General features: G+C 32.7%; 1 protein-coding gene across 6 annotated transcripts in view; it reads left to right on the top strand.

Annotated features, from left to right (window-relative positions):
* Positions 1-6844: 6844 nt before the first annotated feature.
* The window catches only part of slc12a7b (solute carrier family 12 member 7b), a 107250-nt gene continuing 95888 nt past the window's right edge, over positions 6845-18206 (top strand). For all 6 annotated transcript variants that reach the window (XR_012399583.1, XR_012399582.1, XM_005162914.6 and 3 more), the window contains exon 1: positions 6845-7109. Coding sequence is in view for 4 of the 6 variants with exons in the window: in XM_005162914.6 (XP_005162971.1) it covers positions 6947-7109 (163 nt within the window). In the remaining 2 variants the exon portion in view is untranslated. The remainder of the gene's footprint in view (positions 7110-18206) is intronic.

The raw sequence follows: 18206 nt of genomic DNA, 5'->3' as shown, positions 1-18206 counted from the left end.
ATTTTAAAATACATTGTGGGTATTTTTACAATAATTCATAATCGATAAACTATATTGATCAATTTATGGTTATTTTTAGATGTCAAAAGAATAGAGGAAGATGATAGAAAAATTAAAGTGTCTTGAAAATGTCATCAGCATAATAGTCTATGGCAATTAAAGTGACAGAGAGGGTTAGGGAAAGTTGAGGATGCATGGATGATGATGGTCATTCAGAGAGCAGTGATGAGGAAGAATATCAAGAAGAAAGTGTAGTCTAGACAAGCACAGAAGTAAAGTTCCCAACTATACAAACACAGAGCACAGTCAGAAAGCAGTCAGCAACTGGCAATGCAAAAATGAAAGAATACAGATGAAGAAAAATACAATATCATGGTACATTTGTTGAGTTCATTGCATCTGTTGAGGACTTATACCGACTGCTTTCTGACTGTGTCCTGTGTTTGTATTGTTTGGACCTCATCTACTTGTCGGGACTAAACTTTTTTCTTGATAGTCTTCCTCATCACAGCTGTCTGAATGACTATCATCATCATGCATGGCCTAAGGACTCCATCCTTACTCATCATCTTCCCCTAACTGCTCAATGGCACTTTAATTGCCATCTATTATTATGGACTCTGTATATGTACAGTATTGAAATAGTTTGCCACTGATGAAATGCTACAGGACACTGGAGAACAAATAAACCTGCCCAATATATTCAAGGATGGCAAGTCTTTAAACACAGATGACAAAGAAATTGAGAAAGTCCTAGGCATGTACATAAACATGCACCCCATAAAAAGTCAAGCTGCGGTGTGCTTTTTTAATGTCAGAAGGTATGATACTGAACATTTTCCAACATGGAGAAACCTGACAGAGATAAAAACAATGCACCAGCAATGACTTCTCACATCTGTGTACTGTGTAAATGTAAAAGTGCATCTTTGCCTGAACAAGAACTGCAACTACTAGTACGCCTACCACAATGTGAAATAATAAAACACTGTAAAATGCTTAATGTAACAAAAAATAAAGAGATAAACTACCTGAAATGATCTCTTTTGTCAAAAAGTTACATTTATTTTTTTTGTAATTAAAATTATCATTGTTTTGAGCAAAAAGTTGCACAAACGCCTGATGTATCAAATGTGATACAAAATAAATATCATTAAAAAAAATTATATGGCAAAAAAAAAAAATTGTTTTTGCTTAATGGTTTAATAAACATCCCAGATCCAGAAAATTAGAATTTTCTGACTATTTTTTGACAAGTCAGGTCTTACAGGGTTAAATTTGTTTATTTAAATTTAATTAGAAAAACAACAACACAATGTTGGGTTTGTCCATATTGACCCAACTTTGAGTGAAGGGAACCCAATATTTTTTACTCTAGCGATTATTAGGAGAGGACAGAATTTTAGCAACAATAAACCTCAACTATATTTATAAAGCACATTTAAATTCAACTTCGGTTGACCAAAGTGCTGTACAAAGGTTTAAAAAAAGAAAAAAGGGGTAAGAAAAGAAAAAGGGAATAATGAGAGTAATACAAATAAATAGAAGTAAAAACCCACATTATTTACAATTCAAAGAGAAAGATGTATTCTAAGGGTTCAAAAGATCAAAATATAGAGAAAATCACCTTTAAAACTTGTTCAAAATATGTTCGTAGCCAAAGGTGAAGTTTATTTACAAACTAATTTCAAGAGGATCGTGTGCTTATGATTACTTGCAGTCAGCCCCGCATTAGTCAATTTATGATTTGCCAATCAGACGTTTTCTAAGCCACTATAAGTACCTCAGTTCCATATGACAGCCATTTCTGTTTTGAAGAATCCACCCTTCCATGCCTATGCCTCCTCCTTTTCTAGATGTGTGGCTGTGACCCAGTAGTTGGCACTGTTGCCTCACAGCGGGAACGTCGCTGGTTCTGGTCCTTGCCAAGCTGGCCGGAATTTTGTGCAGAGTTTGCACGTTCTCCCTGTGCTCACATGGGTTTCTCCCGGGTTCTCGGGTTTCCTCCCACCATCAAAAAAAAAATGCAACCTAAGTTAATTGACTAATCCAAATCAGCACCATAGACATAAGTAGTTATGTCTTAAGCGCAGGGGAGTTCACCAGATCTACCTGAGCTCAAACTCCCCTCTCGCCTTGCAAACTGGAGGGAGCCCCGGGCTCGAGGATTTTATGAGCTAAGGGCTTTCTCCCGGGACAGCATGCCAAACAAGCTTTATAATCAATCATCAGCTAAGTGTGAACTCTTGAATAATGAAAAAAAGGTTTTGATATATTTATGTAAGGAAATTAGCTAAATGTCCTCATTCATTTTTGGCTTAGTCTCTTTAATTATCAGGGGTTTAGCCTACCCAATTCACCTGTACCACATTTTTGGACTTGTGGGGGAAACCAGAGCAACTGGAGGAAACCCCAGGCAACACGGGGCCTCAAACCAGAGACCTCCGCTGTGCCGCCGCCTCTAAATGTCCTTGTGGAACATTGCCATTAATGCCACATGCAATTAAAAATGTGTAATGTTGACTCACAAGATTTATTTGGACTATTCAAATGCATTTATTGTCCCCTATATAATTATTCTTTATTGGGTTTTCTTTTAAATATTGTACAAATATTGAAATGAAATGATTCATTCTTCATCTAAATAATTGAATACATTTTCCAAAGTATCCAGAATCATTATTTCTAGAATATTCCCATACTGCAATCTCATCGCGGTGTGTGTTGTGAGGGTTAGTATAAGTATGTGAAGCATCCCATCCCACTTTGTCCATCTCTTAAAATAACCCAGAGCAGCTGAAACAAAGCCTGAGAGACTGAACAGTTAATTCTGAAGAATGAACAAACCAGACTGATGAAAACACAACAACAAACATCACATGTACAACACCAGCTCATCAGACACTTCATCTGAGGGAGATTCAGATTGTAAAAACCAAAGCCAACTATTTGTGATGTTCATGATCACGAGTAACAAAAAGTTTCCCTGCCAAAGAGCAATGTTGTTTCTCAGGATCATTTTAAGAAGTTAATAATTAGAATTAAATAAAATTAAAACACGCTGCAATAAATAACTGTAAATTAGTAGTTTTCAGTATTTGTGATTTGTGTTTTTGTTTTTATTTTTTCTCGTTTCTTCCTGCTTTGGGATTGCATTATGGGACTCTGATCTTTCTTCCCTCAATATTTAACCCTGAAAGTGACTTTTATTAATATTTTAATAGTTTTCAGTGCTGTAATGTCTGTGTTGGTGTTGTATATTACGCTACAAAAACCTTACAATAAACTGCAGCACATTTTCTGTTATTTTACACACTCATTTCTCCATATTATACATTATATTAATTTAAAACTATTAAAAGTCACTTTGTTGAACTGCAGAGTTGAATTTTCAACATCAGAAGTGGACGAAGCACAGATCAACATCCCATAATATAATTCACAACCACAAATAAACAGAAAAACATTTGTGAATTACAAAATACAGAAACTCTTAAATAACAGATATTTTTACAGTGTTACAGTCAAATAAATGCAATTAAGGGGTCATCAACTACCTCAATCCCTTTATAATGAAAATTATTTCATCCCAAAACATAATAATTTAGTAGTAATTGACCATTTTCTGTCCTGTTTCTGACCCTTATTCGAGTGCTCTATTTGAATGGGCGTGGCCAGTGCTAAACTCAGAAGTAAACACCCACATCTCTGATTTGCTGACAGTTTTGCATATTTACAGGGCTGAAGTAAATACTAAATAGTAGTAAATACTACTATACTGAATAAAGTAAATACTAGCAGTATTTTCCAGACACAAAGCATGCTGGGAATTAAACATTTGCACAGTTGGGTGAACTTATTTAGTTTAAGTTCAGCCTAACGCAATCAAATTTTAAGTTGATATAACTTGTCTCTGTTACATACAATGAACTTTCATAAAAAAATGCAGAACAAATGAAATAACTTAATTTAAAAAGTGTCTTATTAAAGAATTAAACATTTCAGTGTGATGCCTTTTTCATTTAACTTTTAGTTTTTTTATTATTAGATTTTTTGTTATTTTTACTTTTTACATTTATTTATTTATTTACTTTTTTATTTATTTAGTGTTGAATTTTATTTCTCTGAGCTTGAGTTGAGTCCAAAAGTTATATTTTAAAAAAAAATTAAATTAATAATAATGACAACAATAATAATAATAATGATTATAATAATAACAATAATAACAACAACAACAATAACAACAACAATATAATAATAATAATAATAATAATAATATAACAAAAACAATAATAATGACAGTAATAATAATAATAATAATAATAATATAACAACAACAATAATAATGACAATAATAATAATAATAATAATAATAATAACAATAACACAACAACAACAATAATAATGACAATAATAATAATAATAATAATAATAATAATAATAATAATAATAATAATAATATAACAAAAACAATAATAATGACAGTAATAATAATAATAATAATATAACAACAACAATAATAATGACAATAATAATAATAATAATAATAATAATAACACAACAACAACAATAATAATGACAATAATAATAATAATAATAATAATAATAATAATAATAATAATAATAATAATAATAATAATAATAATAATAATAATAACACAACAACAACAATAATAATGACAATAATAATAATAATAATAATATAACAACAACAATAATAATGACAATAATAATAATAATAATAATAAAAATAATAATATAACAACAACAACAACAACAACAACAACAACAATAATAATAATAATATAACAACAACAATAATAATGACAATAATAATAATAATAATAATAATAATAATAATAATAATAATAATAATAATAATAATAATATAACAACAACAATAATAATAATAATAATAATAATAATAATAATAATAATATAACAACAATAATAATAATGACAATAATAATAATATTAGTAATAATATTAATAATAAAATAGACATCAATCTTGCAGAGGCGGGCATTTCACCCTATTACGTCACAGTGTAGAACCTTCCTGAACCTGTGGTTTTGTCGGACTTCTTTCAACATAAGCAGTTTTTAGAGAAACCACAACGTTTTGCGTTCTGAAACATACAGAAGGTTTTCACAATATTATAAGCTTTTATATGACAAAAGATCAGAGGAAATTTGTTTTTCTCAGTTCATGACCTCTTTAAACAAGCAGTGTCTTTATCTGATGTGTCATTGTGGAATAATATGTGACTCAAAGGCATCTGAGCCGCTCTCATCCATCAACAGTAGATCTTTCTCATGTTGTGTGTGAAGATCGTCTGTAGGTTTGGAAAATCCTCAATTGTGTTATTCATCTGTGTCTGTGAGAAAACTCACAACACAAAAGGGAAACAGAGAGTGGATGTTAATGAAGACACGGGTACATGTGAATATGAGTTTATTTGAGACAGATAAACCTGACGTTAGGAAATCACAAGAGTCTGTCATAAACATCATTAAATAAATCATATTCTCATTAGGATATATTTACAACAACTTCTAAAAGCTCACATATACGTGTTTATCATTTAATCAGAGCATGTTCAGGCTACAAACAATGATCACTTACTGTCAGATAAAACAAATAACACAAAAAATAGACCTTAAAAACTGATTTATTAAATTGATCATTAAATGATCATATTTTAAGGGTGTAAGAATTTTTAGATATAGTTTTTTGTTGTTTTAACACCACTAAATAACACAGTGTTGTTCTTGATTTTGAATTGGATTTGCTAAATTTATAAAACATAGATTAATCTTTAAAACAACAAATACATCCTTACCAACTTATTGTTAATATTGAAATGTTTAAATCTTTTTTTAAATTATTTGTAAACAATGGTTTAAAATTAATTAATTACCTTAGTTAAATACATTTAGAAATATATGATATGGTTTATAATATATTTGAGCATAAATAATACTTTATTGTTGTACAAATAAAGGACATTTTTAACAAAAACACACAGGGATTTGTTAACATTAAAACAACAAAAACAACAGCAACAATAACAACAATAAACCTTTTTCAGTTGGTTAAATTCCTAAATAGTCATGTTAAATATATAAAACAATAATTGTTTAATGTTTAAACCAATAAATACATACTTTAACATAAAAACAATTATTACTATTATTAAAATATGTTTTTTTAAACAATCACATTTTGATTAATTTGAATAAAATTATCATAAATAAATTTCAAGTAATCATTTTCTAAAAAATTATAAATAATTTAATTAAATTATAATTTAAAACACGAAACTGGGTGTAATAAACGTTTTGAAAAAAACACAATTTAACATTGTTTTAAAGTTTATAAATCCTTGAAATTACACAATGCAAAGCAAGTTTATTTATTTACTACATTTCATACAAAATAACAATTATTGCAGTAGTGCTTTGCAATACTGTAACAAGAAAATAAAAATAAACCATAAAATAATAACATAATAAGTATAGTAAATGAAAACAATGCATATAAAAATAATTAAAAACAGGGTAAAATGTGTTAAAACTGGTTTAAAAGGAATAAAACAACTAATTGATTAAATTAATAAATATTAAAGTTTTGAAACGCAAATGTACAGGCTAAAGGAACCATGCTGGCAACTTGTCAGTTTATAGTTGAAGCTGAGAGAACATACAGTACAGCACAGTTCAACTCAACACTCAGATGTACAGTTTCTGCTATTTATATGACGCCCCTCTGAGCTCTTAGCCAATCAGCGCAGCGCGTTCTGCAAGGACGCGCATCACACACTCTCACGCCTCGCTGCGCGCGCACACACAAACTGTCAGATTACCGGCTATGAATCACGGGTGTAAGCTGTCTGATCCCTGAAGTTTATCAGACACCGGACCGGTCCGATTCACGGACGACCATCATGAGCGAGAGGTTTATGGTCGTGCCGGTGGCGCACGCCGAGGAGAGCGCGTTTGGAGACGAAACGGACGGAGCCCCGGTGTTTGACGCCGGTGAGGACGCGCGCGCGGAGCAGCGGGGGTCGTTGCCCATCCTTCGGTACAACAGAGAACCCAACAAATACGGTAGGCCTACTAAAGTTTGTACGGTTTCATAATGCCACTTTTTAGTGTTCATAAAAAGCCAATATTTTGGATTTAACGGTAGCTTCACGCGCGTTCACATCAGTCAGTAGTTTGGCGCGGCGCGTCACTCGTTTACAGCGTAAACAAGAAAGTGAGCGGAAACTTTATAACTTTTGGTATTTCTAAATTAGGTTGCAAACAAACTAGCGTCTGCAGAAAGCTCTGTGTGTTTTAGTTAATTAGTTAATTGAAGAGTTTGGTAGCGTATATTGTTTAGTGGGTTTGTTTATACGTAGGTCTTTCTCTCCGGAGGTTAATTCTCTCGGGGCCGTTACACAGCGGACTTGTTTGGTTCCTGGAACGCTGTGAGAAAACGTTTCTTTAGAGTCTAACTAAACGTTTGAAGGAGACTAACTTTAAAGGGATAGTTCACCCTAAAATGTACTCCTCGTTTACATACCCTCAAGTTGTTCCAAACCTTTTTAAGTATCTTTTTTATGTTTCCAACACAATAAAAGATGTTTGAAGATAAAAAAGTCCCCATTCAAATCCATTTTAGGGGGGGAAATTACTTTATGGAAGTCTGTGATTTACAATATTCTTCAAAATATCTTCTTCATGTGCTTAACGGAAAGAAACTCAAAAGCAGTGTTGAATAAATGATGTCAAAATGTAGCCTAAATTTATTTTGTGAATTATTAATTTAAGGCTTATTTCTACTACACAAGAACTGTCTTAATGCATTTATTTAAATATTTCTGATCAGAAAGAATGCAAAAACAAAAACAAAACATTGATTTACATTTTGCAGCCTGACAATGATTCAACATTTAGTGTCAATTTTAAGTTTATGCATATAAACGTTTTTCACAAGCCTGTTATGACGCATTTAATGATCATCAGCATCTTAAATCCTAAAAGTTTTTTAAATACTTTTTATTTTAAAAAATGTATGAACATTTATATGTATTTATGTATGTAGAATATCTTCTTTGCTTCAAATTACAAAACACTAAAGACCTCTGGTGCGAGGTGTTTCTAATGCAGCGTCTATGGGACAGGACAGCAAATTTGACGTTATTCTCTCCTCTGGCTGCTGTTATCAGTCACACACAGTTTTTTTTTCCTTTTTCTGAAAGTCTTTATAACATCATCATGGAGTTTTCTTTTTTATTATTTCAGTAAATAAGATTGTAAAAAAATATTTGTTGTTTTCTCCCATTCACTGTGCTCTTAGTTTTCCCAACTATGATGACTTCTGCTACTGAGAAACCCGAAAGTGTGAAAAGGGTCTATAATAATATCAAATATCACATGGTGTTTAAACTAAAATGTCAATATGGTGTTCTTTAAGCTTACAGCTGTATTGTATTCTTGACCTTTACTGTGATACAAAAAAGTCAGTTTTAACTATAGCAACTGTAGTAACCCCTGTTAACATGATGAAATGTTACTAATGTTTTTAAAAGACTATTAATATATGATATTAATAACCTTAACTGCAGAAATGTATTGCAGTAGTTGTGATGGTGTTTTTGCAGGTCCCCGTGATACACATGTATTTTTTATTATGATACAATTTTGCAAGAGACATTTACTTTTACATTGGCTTGAAATGTAGATTAGGGTGGGACAAGATAAGGGAGGCTTGATTTTGAAGGAAAGCAAAAACTGATGTTTGTGAAAACCAAATAGAGTTTTCATGCATGAAAATAGTAAAAGTGTGGTCCAGCTTTATATTTTGTATAATTTTATTTATTTATTGTTTATGAGCAAAATATAAGGTCATGTTATTTTTCCATATTTTACAGAAGACATCCATTAACATGTCATTCAGGACAAGTTTATATACATAGAATTTTTTCAGGCATATATAAAACAAGAATAATATGATGACATTTTTAAATGATTTATATTAAGGATCATATTTTGGTACCAATATTTTTATACTTTGCCTTTTTCTTTAAACCACATGGGTTTGTAATGATTTAATTATAGGATGAGCACTTATTCTCTTTATTTATTGTAAGAACTACAGATAAGCTATTACAGAATATGCATGTTTTATATGTCTCTTACACTGAATGACAAAAGTCACTTGAAACATTAAAGACACACCTTCATTTATTTCATATGCTTTCTATGTTTATACAATCACTTGTAATTAGATGCAAACACCAAACCTGTGAATAAACACATCTAACAAATGCATGAATGTACTGTCACTGTATGTCAACACTGCAGTTTTATTGTATCTGCTTTATGAAAACAGTATGAGGATTTACTATATTGTTTCAGCTCTATTGTAAGCATAACATGCAACAATTTGTTAAAGGAAGAAGAATATATCCTCATTTATTTTTTATCCTTTTGCTTTTGCATTATGCAACACGAGGCCCTTTTGGATTTACATGACTGCCTGATTTCAGGGGCTTGTCTAGACGTGTCTTGGGACACTTTTCATGCTCAGCTGTCTTCATTAATTACCATGACACATCTGTTTGCTTCACGGTTTAGAAATCTAGCAACCTACATCTAAAATACTAACAAAGCAATGGATTAATGATTGATTCTGGCATATTTAAATCAGTAGAACAGGGTCATGGTTATCTAATGAGGTCCATGTGGACGCAAGGAAGAAGATATGCAACCGTTCATGTCCGTTTAATGCATTTTAGGTACTTTTTATCAGATGATGGATATGAAATGTTACTTGGGATGGGTATGAATGCTTAGAATCGACTTTTAATTTAATTTACTTTGGCCTGTGCGCACCGGGACACTTTTTGCTCGCGGTTTCCATCGACATTTAACGCCTCGTGACTAAATAAAGGGCGCCAATGTGATCATGCACACCAACGTGCAAAACGGCTGGCGTAAAAGCGTCATTTTTAAAGAAACGCCTTATGCTCGTTTTTTTTGTTTGATCAGATTGGCACTTTTGATCACGTGCATGGAGCTGCTGAAGTTACAGTAAACAGCACTTGGAAGCGCTCAAGCGCAAAACTGTCAATGCGAGTGCACATTGAAGAAGATGCCCAGAGGCGTTATGAACTTGGAGCTGCTTATTTCTCTGGTGAACAATAATAATTTCTTCATTATTAGAGCTGGAGCTGCTACTTCAACCATCCATTCTTGTTGGAATCACCTGTAACTTAAACAACAAGCGTGTCAACTTTCTCTCATCTTCTTTTGTGTTACAAATAGGTGTCAGAAGCTTAAAGTTGTGTAAGTCATCTAACGTCAAGGATTTTTCACACTTTTCTGCTCGACACCAGTGAAAATCGCTTAGGTTTTAATCCAGAAAAACGTCTCAAAACGCTGACAATAACCGCAAACGATAAGCATCCCGGTGTGTACGAGCCTTTAGGGCGTACTCACACTAGCCACGGTTGTGTTGAACCGAGCCAAAGCACAGGTGTCTCCTCTTCCTGCACTCACACTGCATCTTTACCTCCTGAGCTGGAGCACACTTACCTTATCGATGATGTGACTGTTCAGTTTAACAGGAAGAGAAGCGCTCTTGCTCGGCACACTAAACATTGCATTAGTTGTATTGTTTTGTATTGTTTTAAGTCATTTTGGTTGCAGTGACACTGTCAAATTTTTTGTCGAACAGATCAGCCACTTTTGACACTTAGAAAGTCTAATGAATTCCCAGAGGTGAGTTGTGGCTGGAAGGGCATCCACTGCGTAAAAACGTGCTGGATAAGTTGGCGGTTCATTCCACTGTGGTGACCCCGGATTAATAAAGGGACTAAGCTGACAAGAAAATGAATGAATGATGTATCATAAAAGTCATGCTGCAGGTATTGGGAGGTTTCTTGAAGGCATTATCTGTCGTGTGGCGTTTGTGTCTTTAATAAACTACAGTTTGACATTTTGCATTCATTGAACAGTAAGAATGATTAATAAATCCATATGAAACAGAAACTTAAAAGTGACACTGTTTCTTCAGTTTCAGGCTCAGGCACGCTTTGCTCTCACACTACAAGCATACCGCGCTAAAGCCCAACCGAACTGCGCTCTGCCACACCTCTTTCAACCGGGCCACGGCCAACTATACCTCGCCTGAGCCCAACTGAGCACTCACACTTGTCAAACAAACTGGGAAACGCACCCGGGTACGGTTTGGATAGCCTAGTGTGAGTGCACCCTAAAGAGTATATTTTGCAGATTTTTCATTATGCTTTGTTAATGCTGATTCACATTTGAAGGTATCAAATGAAAAATGGGTGATGAAAATGTCAAATTTCAAATAAAAAAAACATTTATTTGCAAAAAAAGATTTTTAGGTTCGCTTGAGGTGGTGTTGGACTTGTACGACGAAAGTTAGTACGAATAATTGGATGTGGAAATGCATTTGCCAAATAAACACCAACACGTTTCTAATCGGTTTTGACATTTTTTAATTTTCTGCTAACATTTGAGTGCTGTTGAGAACATTCTTAAACATAGCTGATTGGCCAATGGGTTCACCAGCTTAACAGAAATGACGGTGATTGACCATGAAGTTCATCAGTTTAACATTCTTCAACATTTTTCACAGAGTGTAAACACCGATGCGTGGACACGGGAGCTACGCTATATGTGTGCATCAAGTGTCTGCCCAATCACAGTCAAATTTGTTGACTATGTGAACACACTGGCCAATCAGTGGTGTTTAAGAATGTGCTCAAATGTTTGAGGCAAATGGATGTTTTAAAAATTCTGCACTGATCGGTACCGTTCTCGTTACATTTGACAGCACTTCTCTGATGTAGTGAATGTGTCTAATCAGCTGTTTATTCTGCTGGCACAATGCATGGACCAATGATGTTGCACAGCATTTCAAATGAGCCCTCTGACATGCTGAAATCTATTTAAAGAGATAGTTCACGCAAAAATGACAATGTACTCAATGTTTTCTCACCCACAAGTGTTTATTTGTCTTCTGTTGAACACAAAAGAAGATATGATGGATAAAGCTGAAAAACTGTAACCATTGACTTCCACAGCAGGAAATAATTTATGTGAACTATCCTTTTAATGCTGTAATTGTCAAAGCATTCATCAAAAATTCTGCATTTCTTTTTCTATGCACACCATTATTTTTAGAAAGCAAGCTGCATTGCTAGAACATTTACAGTATAACTTGCTCAATCATTACTCATGCAGTCATGTCTCCAGTATGCTTGTCTTGTTTGCTGTTGGTTGTTAGCTAGGTTACCAATTCTAAAGTCAGACGCTCTAACTTGATTCAAACACCTAATTATTTAGATTATTTACTTATTTTTTTGCAAATTTTCAAAATATGTTAGAAGTTAGGAGTTGAAATCTTTCAGAATGTCCAGGTTGTCTGAAGACAGCACTTACTGGATGTCCAGTAATTGAATATTAGCACAGCGTTTTGTTTAAAGAGTTCTGCTTGGTGTTAATCATATATATGCAGTGTTAGCAATGGAAATGTATTTTGTGCAGTGCTTAAAGCTTTCATCACATCTCAAAACGCACCCTGAGAGCCTGGTCAGCAGATATATTAGCTTCATTATTTTACATGTGGCGCGTCTTGTCTTTGGTGAAGTGCAAATAGGAGTCATCTTCCAGAAGGAGGAGCGCTGGATTGGGTTACACACTCATTATGGGAGTCGGGAACATCTCTATTCATATGTGTGGTGATTATGCACTAATAGCCTCATTCCCAGACCAAGAACAATGATGAGAACTTAATTTGTTCCCAAAAGCAATGTTGAGGTCTTGCACAATAAATAAAAAAGGTCATACTCCCAAAACCAAGGGCCTTGCTTTCACACAGTGCAAAGTCACAGTGTTGGGTTTTCATTTTTTTTTTTTTTTTTTTTGGAAAAGTGTACTGTGGTTATTGCACAATTATTAATGTTAATGTAATCAGATCCCATTTATCTGGGAAATTATGGGAATATTTATGATTAAATATAAAATTAAATGTAGGGATGATCCAATCAGGATTTTTGGAGCTGATACAGAATACCGATTCCTCGTCATAGTGATCGTCCGATACAGAGTACAGATTCTGATGCTTCAAGCTTTATATAGCTTCAACACTGCATAAAGCACATTAACCCTCTAAGTATGATACTTAAGTGGAGATCTCTTCTTTCCTAAGAGAAAAAATGAAGAATGTTGTGCATACTCCCTTAAACAAGTCTCTTATAAACATGTCCTAGTCATAAGCAGCTTTACAGAAAATAATAGATAAAACAGATAAAAAAAAATTGGTAAGAAAAATACAATGCAATTTGGAAACATTGCAAATGATGGAGGAAGAACTCAACATGCCTCAATGAAGAAAAAGTCTGGAGAGCATATTTGATACATAAGAATGCCTCTTCCTTGGCTTGAAAACTGAACACTTGTGATTGGTTCATGTGATCGGCCTGAAAATATATTGTATTGATGTATTGTTTAAATGTATTGTCAATTATAAGTAATTATTTAATTTAATTGTTTACCTTTAATGGATAGGACAATAGAGAGTATTGGAAAAAAATACTGTAAAAAAGTTTTGTAAAACAATTTGTTTGTTTGTTATTTTTTTATTGTATATATATTTTGCATTTCCTTGTGTTTTTTATTGTTTTGCCATGAATATAGTCTGTTTTCTAAATCCAAATATGTGATACAATAACACTTATTGAAAATAACCTCATAATAAATACATTATCAATAATTGCAGTTTTATTTTTTATTTAAATTAATTTTAAAACAGTTTGAGAGAGCAAGTTAATCATGTACAAATACAATCTAATTGTTAATTTTGTAGAAGGTGATGCATGCTAAAGATATATTTGAGTTTATATTTTATATGCTGAGAGTTAATTCGTACTTAGTTTTATTAATTTCAATGGAAATTTATTTTACACAAAACATCACATTTTATGAAAGCATTTTACATTTAATGCATATTTACATTCTCTTAAAGTACGATGATACACTCTCGGAAATAAAGGCATGCAAGCTATCACTGGGGTGGTACCTTTTCAAAAGGAACACATTTGTACTTGAAGGGTCCATATTGGTTCCTCAAAAGTATATATTAGTACCTACAAATTTTAAGAAGAACATTTTTGTACTTTTTAGCTATGAATATGTACCCTTGAGGTATTAATATGGACCGTTTACGGTACAAATGTTTACATTTTGAAAAGGTACCATCCCAGTGACAACTCTTGTACCTTTATTTGTGGGAGTGTAATATGCTAAAACTTATGCATTTATTTTATCCTGCTGATCTCTTAATTATTTTTAATTATTTTAATTGGAAAATAATTCGAAATTTTATTGAAAAGGTCACATTGTATGAGCAATTTGCCATTAGTGGGAATTTGACATTAAAGCATGTTTAAAAACAAATTTTAAAAGTTAGAAGACTATAAGACAATATTTTGAGTCATTTATTTGATGCTTGCTGGTAGATTATTTTTAATCAATTTAATTAGAAATCTATTTATATAACTATCTAAGTTGACCTTTTTGAGCATTCTACATGGATTGATTTTGATTGTATTGAGTAATTGACATTGATGACATTTAAAAATAAATTATAATACAAGTTATGAAAATTCATTTATTTTATAAATGCATTTTATTTGGAAATTATCTAATTTAAAATGACTTCCCATCAAGAAAACAGGAAAAAAACTGAAAGTATTTATTCAGAAAATCTGAATGTTTTATTTTAAAGTGCTAATTAAGTTTCATATATGCCATGTCGTACATTTCACAATATTTTAGCACAGACATTGCTAAATTTGCAGATTTTTACTAAGAAGTTCTGGAAATGATACTTTTCAAACCACACATTTCATATCTGAGATTTGTGATTTTGTTTTCTGCTTTGTTGGCTCTTACAGTATGTCATGCCGTCTAATGTTAGAATAAAAGGCTGAAGTTCATGTGTTGAAGGCTGGTTTTCAATCACTGAGGCTGGAGAAGAGTAGAAGGAATTATATTAATGTAGTATTTCTCTGTCAGGATACTGTGAACAGCTGACTAGAGCAACGATGTACTATTTGTGTTGCCTGTTTGTCTACACATTCATAACAACAGCGGTGTGTGTTCCTGTGTTTCTAGTTACTAAACACCCTCTGCTCTCTTCTTCTCACATATAAACACAATGCTCATGTCCAGTTTGTTTCTGTGCTTCAGGGCAGCAATAATTAGCTTTGGAGTCCAGGAGCCATTTGTAATTTTATCGCTCTAATTGGCATCATAAGATACAGACATGTGACTTTGTTTAGGGGAACGTGTAACTCTCTTGTTTAGATGGTTGTTTTGTTTAAACCCTGGTGAACTGCACATGTACACAGCATTTTTAAGCTTTATGGTGGTGACTGCTTCTGATTTAATACATGAGGGAAATTATATTTTAGTATCATTATTGAAACTGTTAGTTTTTTCATATTTTATTTGTGTATTATTTAATTTTAGTAACTTTTTAAGTGTACATGTAATACCAGCATTTAAAATAAACACTATATTTACCAAAGTGATTTATTTGACAGTTTGCTGAAATAAGTTTAAGGTTTTTTTGTTATATCTTTAATTTCATAGAAATTTTTGTTTATGGTTTAGTTTTACTTTTAGCTAATAAGAAAATTCTTGCATTTATCATATCTTATTTAAGCCAAATTCTTATGTACGTTTCATGTAGATGTTAAAATCACTGCTGAAAATATTAGTAATGTTATGTTAAATGTAACAAAATATAAATGTAAAAATAAAATGTCTAAAATATTAGTAAAATAAATATTTTTAATGTGGCAAGCTTGAGTAAAGGTCCTCTATGCAACTAAGCATTTTAAAAAAATAAGGTGTGTGTGTGTGTGTGTGTGTGTGTGTGTGTGTGTGTGTGTGTGTGTGTGTGTGTGTGTGTGTGTGTGTGTGTGTGTGTTTGTGTGTGCTTGTTTTAGTGGTTTATGAGGACACAAATATGTATAATGACATGAGTATTACAACATTGAGGTGGTTTATGAGGACATTCTGTGTGTCCTTGTAACTTAAAACAGTTTAAAATCATATTTAACAGGGTATTTTCACATTCAAAATGTGCCACAGCTTTCCTTTGAGTTTAGGAGTAGGGTTATCACAATACCATTAACCGTAGCACAATACCATTGCAATATTGTAATTCATAACTTCAAATTATAAAGAAAATTGTCAGAAATACTGTATTTAATGTTATAATAGGCCTTCCTAAATTAAATTCATAATTCCCTTAAAATAACATGAATAAAATAATATGAAGTGGTCAAAAATTGTTTCAATGTTTCCTGTTGCTATTTTGAGTTTTTCATCTATTGTTTCAGTTTTATCAGGTAACAAACCAAAATCATTCAAAACTTTACTTTGCCGGATTGCCACGGTTGTTGTAGCTACTAAATCATATTGAGAGGAACAGAAATGAATCGATTCAGATGTGTGTTTGAACTGAAGTGTCAGAAAATATGCAATATATCACCCTACAACGCTTGGATTTTAAACCGTTTTGTTGTCTTAAAGGGCTCCAAAGACTTTAAATGAAATGGTCTATTGTTGCACAAGTGTGTGAGCATTTTAGTGACTTTTCCACATGCAACATTATCTAGATAGACCATTGATGACAGTATGTTGGAGCCGTGGTATCGCAATACTACCACATTACCGGTGAACTGTCCAACCCTATTTAGGAGTAGAGTTATTTAATAATCATTTTTTACAGTATAAAATACATTACATCTGGAGAGTCCTCATAAATCACAAAAAAACCTGTCTGTGTGTTTGTGTTTGTTTGTTTTTCTTCGCTGAATTAAGAGAGCAGTCACTGCATGGTTTATCATGGCCAGTCTGGATTGGTGATCCTGTGAGAAACTACAGTAGTGCAGTACTGTCAGACAGGTTCCTCTTTCCGTTCCCATCAGCCCTGTGTTAAAGAACAGTGTGCTCTTGGCTCGCAACTCTTGTTTTTCATGTCATCATGTTGCTTCATCTCTCAAACATTGCTTAGGTGTTGAAAGTAGCAGACAGTCTCTCAATGCTAATAAACTTTGGCACTAAGTTTGGTGTTATATCCGTGTTTTTGTTTTTGCATGCATGAAAGAACATGAGCAGATCAATGTTTAATGGCTTGATTCAACAAAAATGTCATATATAATCACCCTCATTTTGTTGCAGACCTGTGTAACTTGATCTATTTAGGAAAACCCAATAGATTGATTTAAGGCCCTTATATAATTCAAATTAAATTGAAAAATAAACTGAAATGACCTTGAACTTAATCCAGTTATTTTTGAGTTCATTTTGCAGTTCGAAACAACTGAACAAAGCAAACTTTTGGAGGAAAAAGCTGTTTTCCAGATGTTTATGAAACTGTTCTTCTTTCTCGTCCGCCATTGTTGTTGTGTTTAGCAGTACACTCACGCAACACAACATGTAAAACACCGTCTAACTGCAGAACTTAAATTATTTTTTCCCTCAAATGAAGAATTAAAAAGATCTTAGCTTGAAGTTTACCGGAGCCTTTTTGAACCAAATGTGATGTTCACAGTTTAAATATGAGGATCATGTGATGAAGAATGGAAAGAATGTATTTGTATTTGATCTAAAATATAACATACAATGTGTATGGAGGAAACAGGAAACATTCACACGTTCTTGATTAATGTTAATAAGATGTTCATCAAAGCTAGTCTTATACAAAAGCTTGTTTTCTGCTAACTTCAGAGCATTCAGACAGCATTTGATAGTTATGTTGCCAGAACTTTTCTTAAATCTATTAAAATATAACATTCCCTTAAAGGGACAGTTTACTCAAAAACAAAATCTCTGTTATGACTTAATTCCTTAAATTGTTGCAACCTTCTTTTTGTTGTTGAACACAAAAGAAGATATTTTGAAGAATGTTGGAAACCTGGACTTTGACTTGACCCTTGACTTTGACTATGAAACGTCATTGTAACATAAACTCTTTTCAACCAAGGCTCATTCTGATTTTGTACCGATAAATACAATTCTACATCCCAAGAGCTACGTTTTTTTTGCAGTTTGTGCTTTCACGAATCCACCAGTGGCCACTGTGTACGCTTTTTCAGATCTCAAATT

This window comes from Danio rerio, chromosome 24, assembly GCF_049306965.1.
Source record: "Danio rerio strain Tuebingen ecotype United States chromosome 24, GRCz12tu, whole genome shotgun sequence".
Taxonomy (NCBI): Eukaryota; Metazoa; Chordata; class Actinopteri; order Cypriniformes; family Danionidae; genus Danio; species Danio rerio.
Note: the sequence above shows the minus strand (reverse complement) of the source record. Positions and strands in the feature narration are given on the sequence as shown.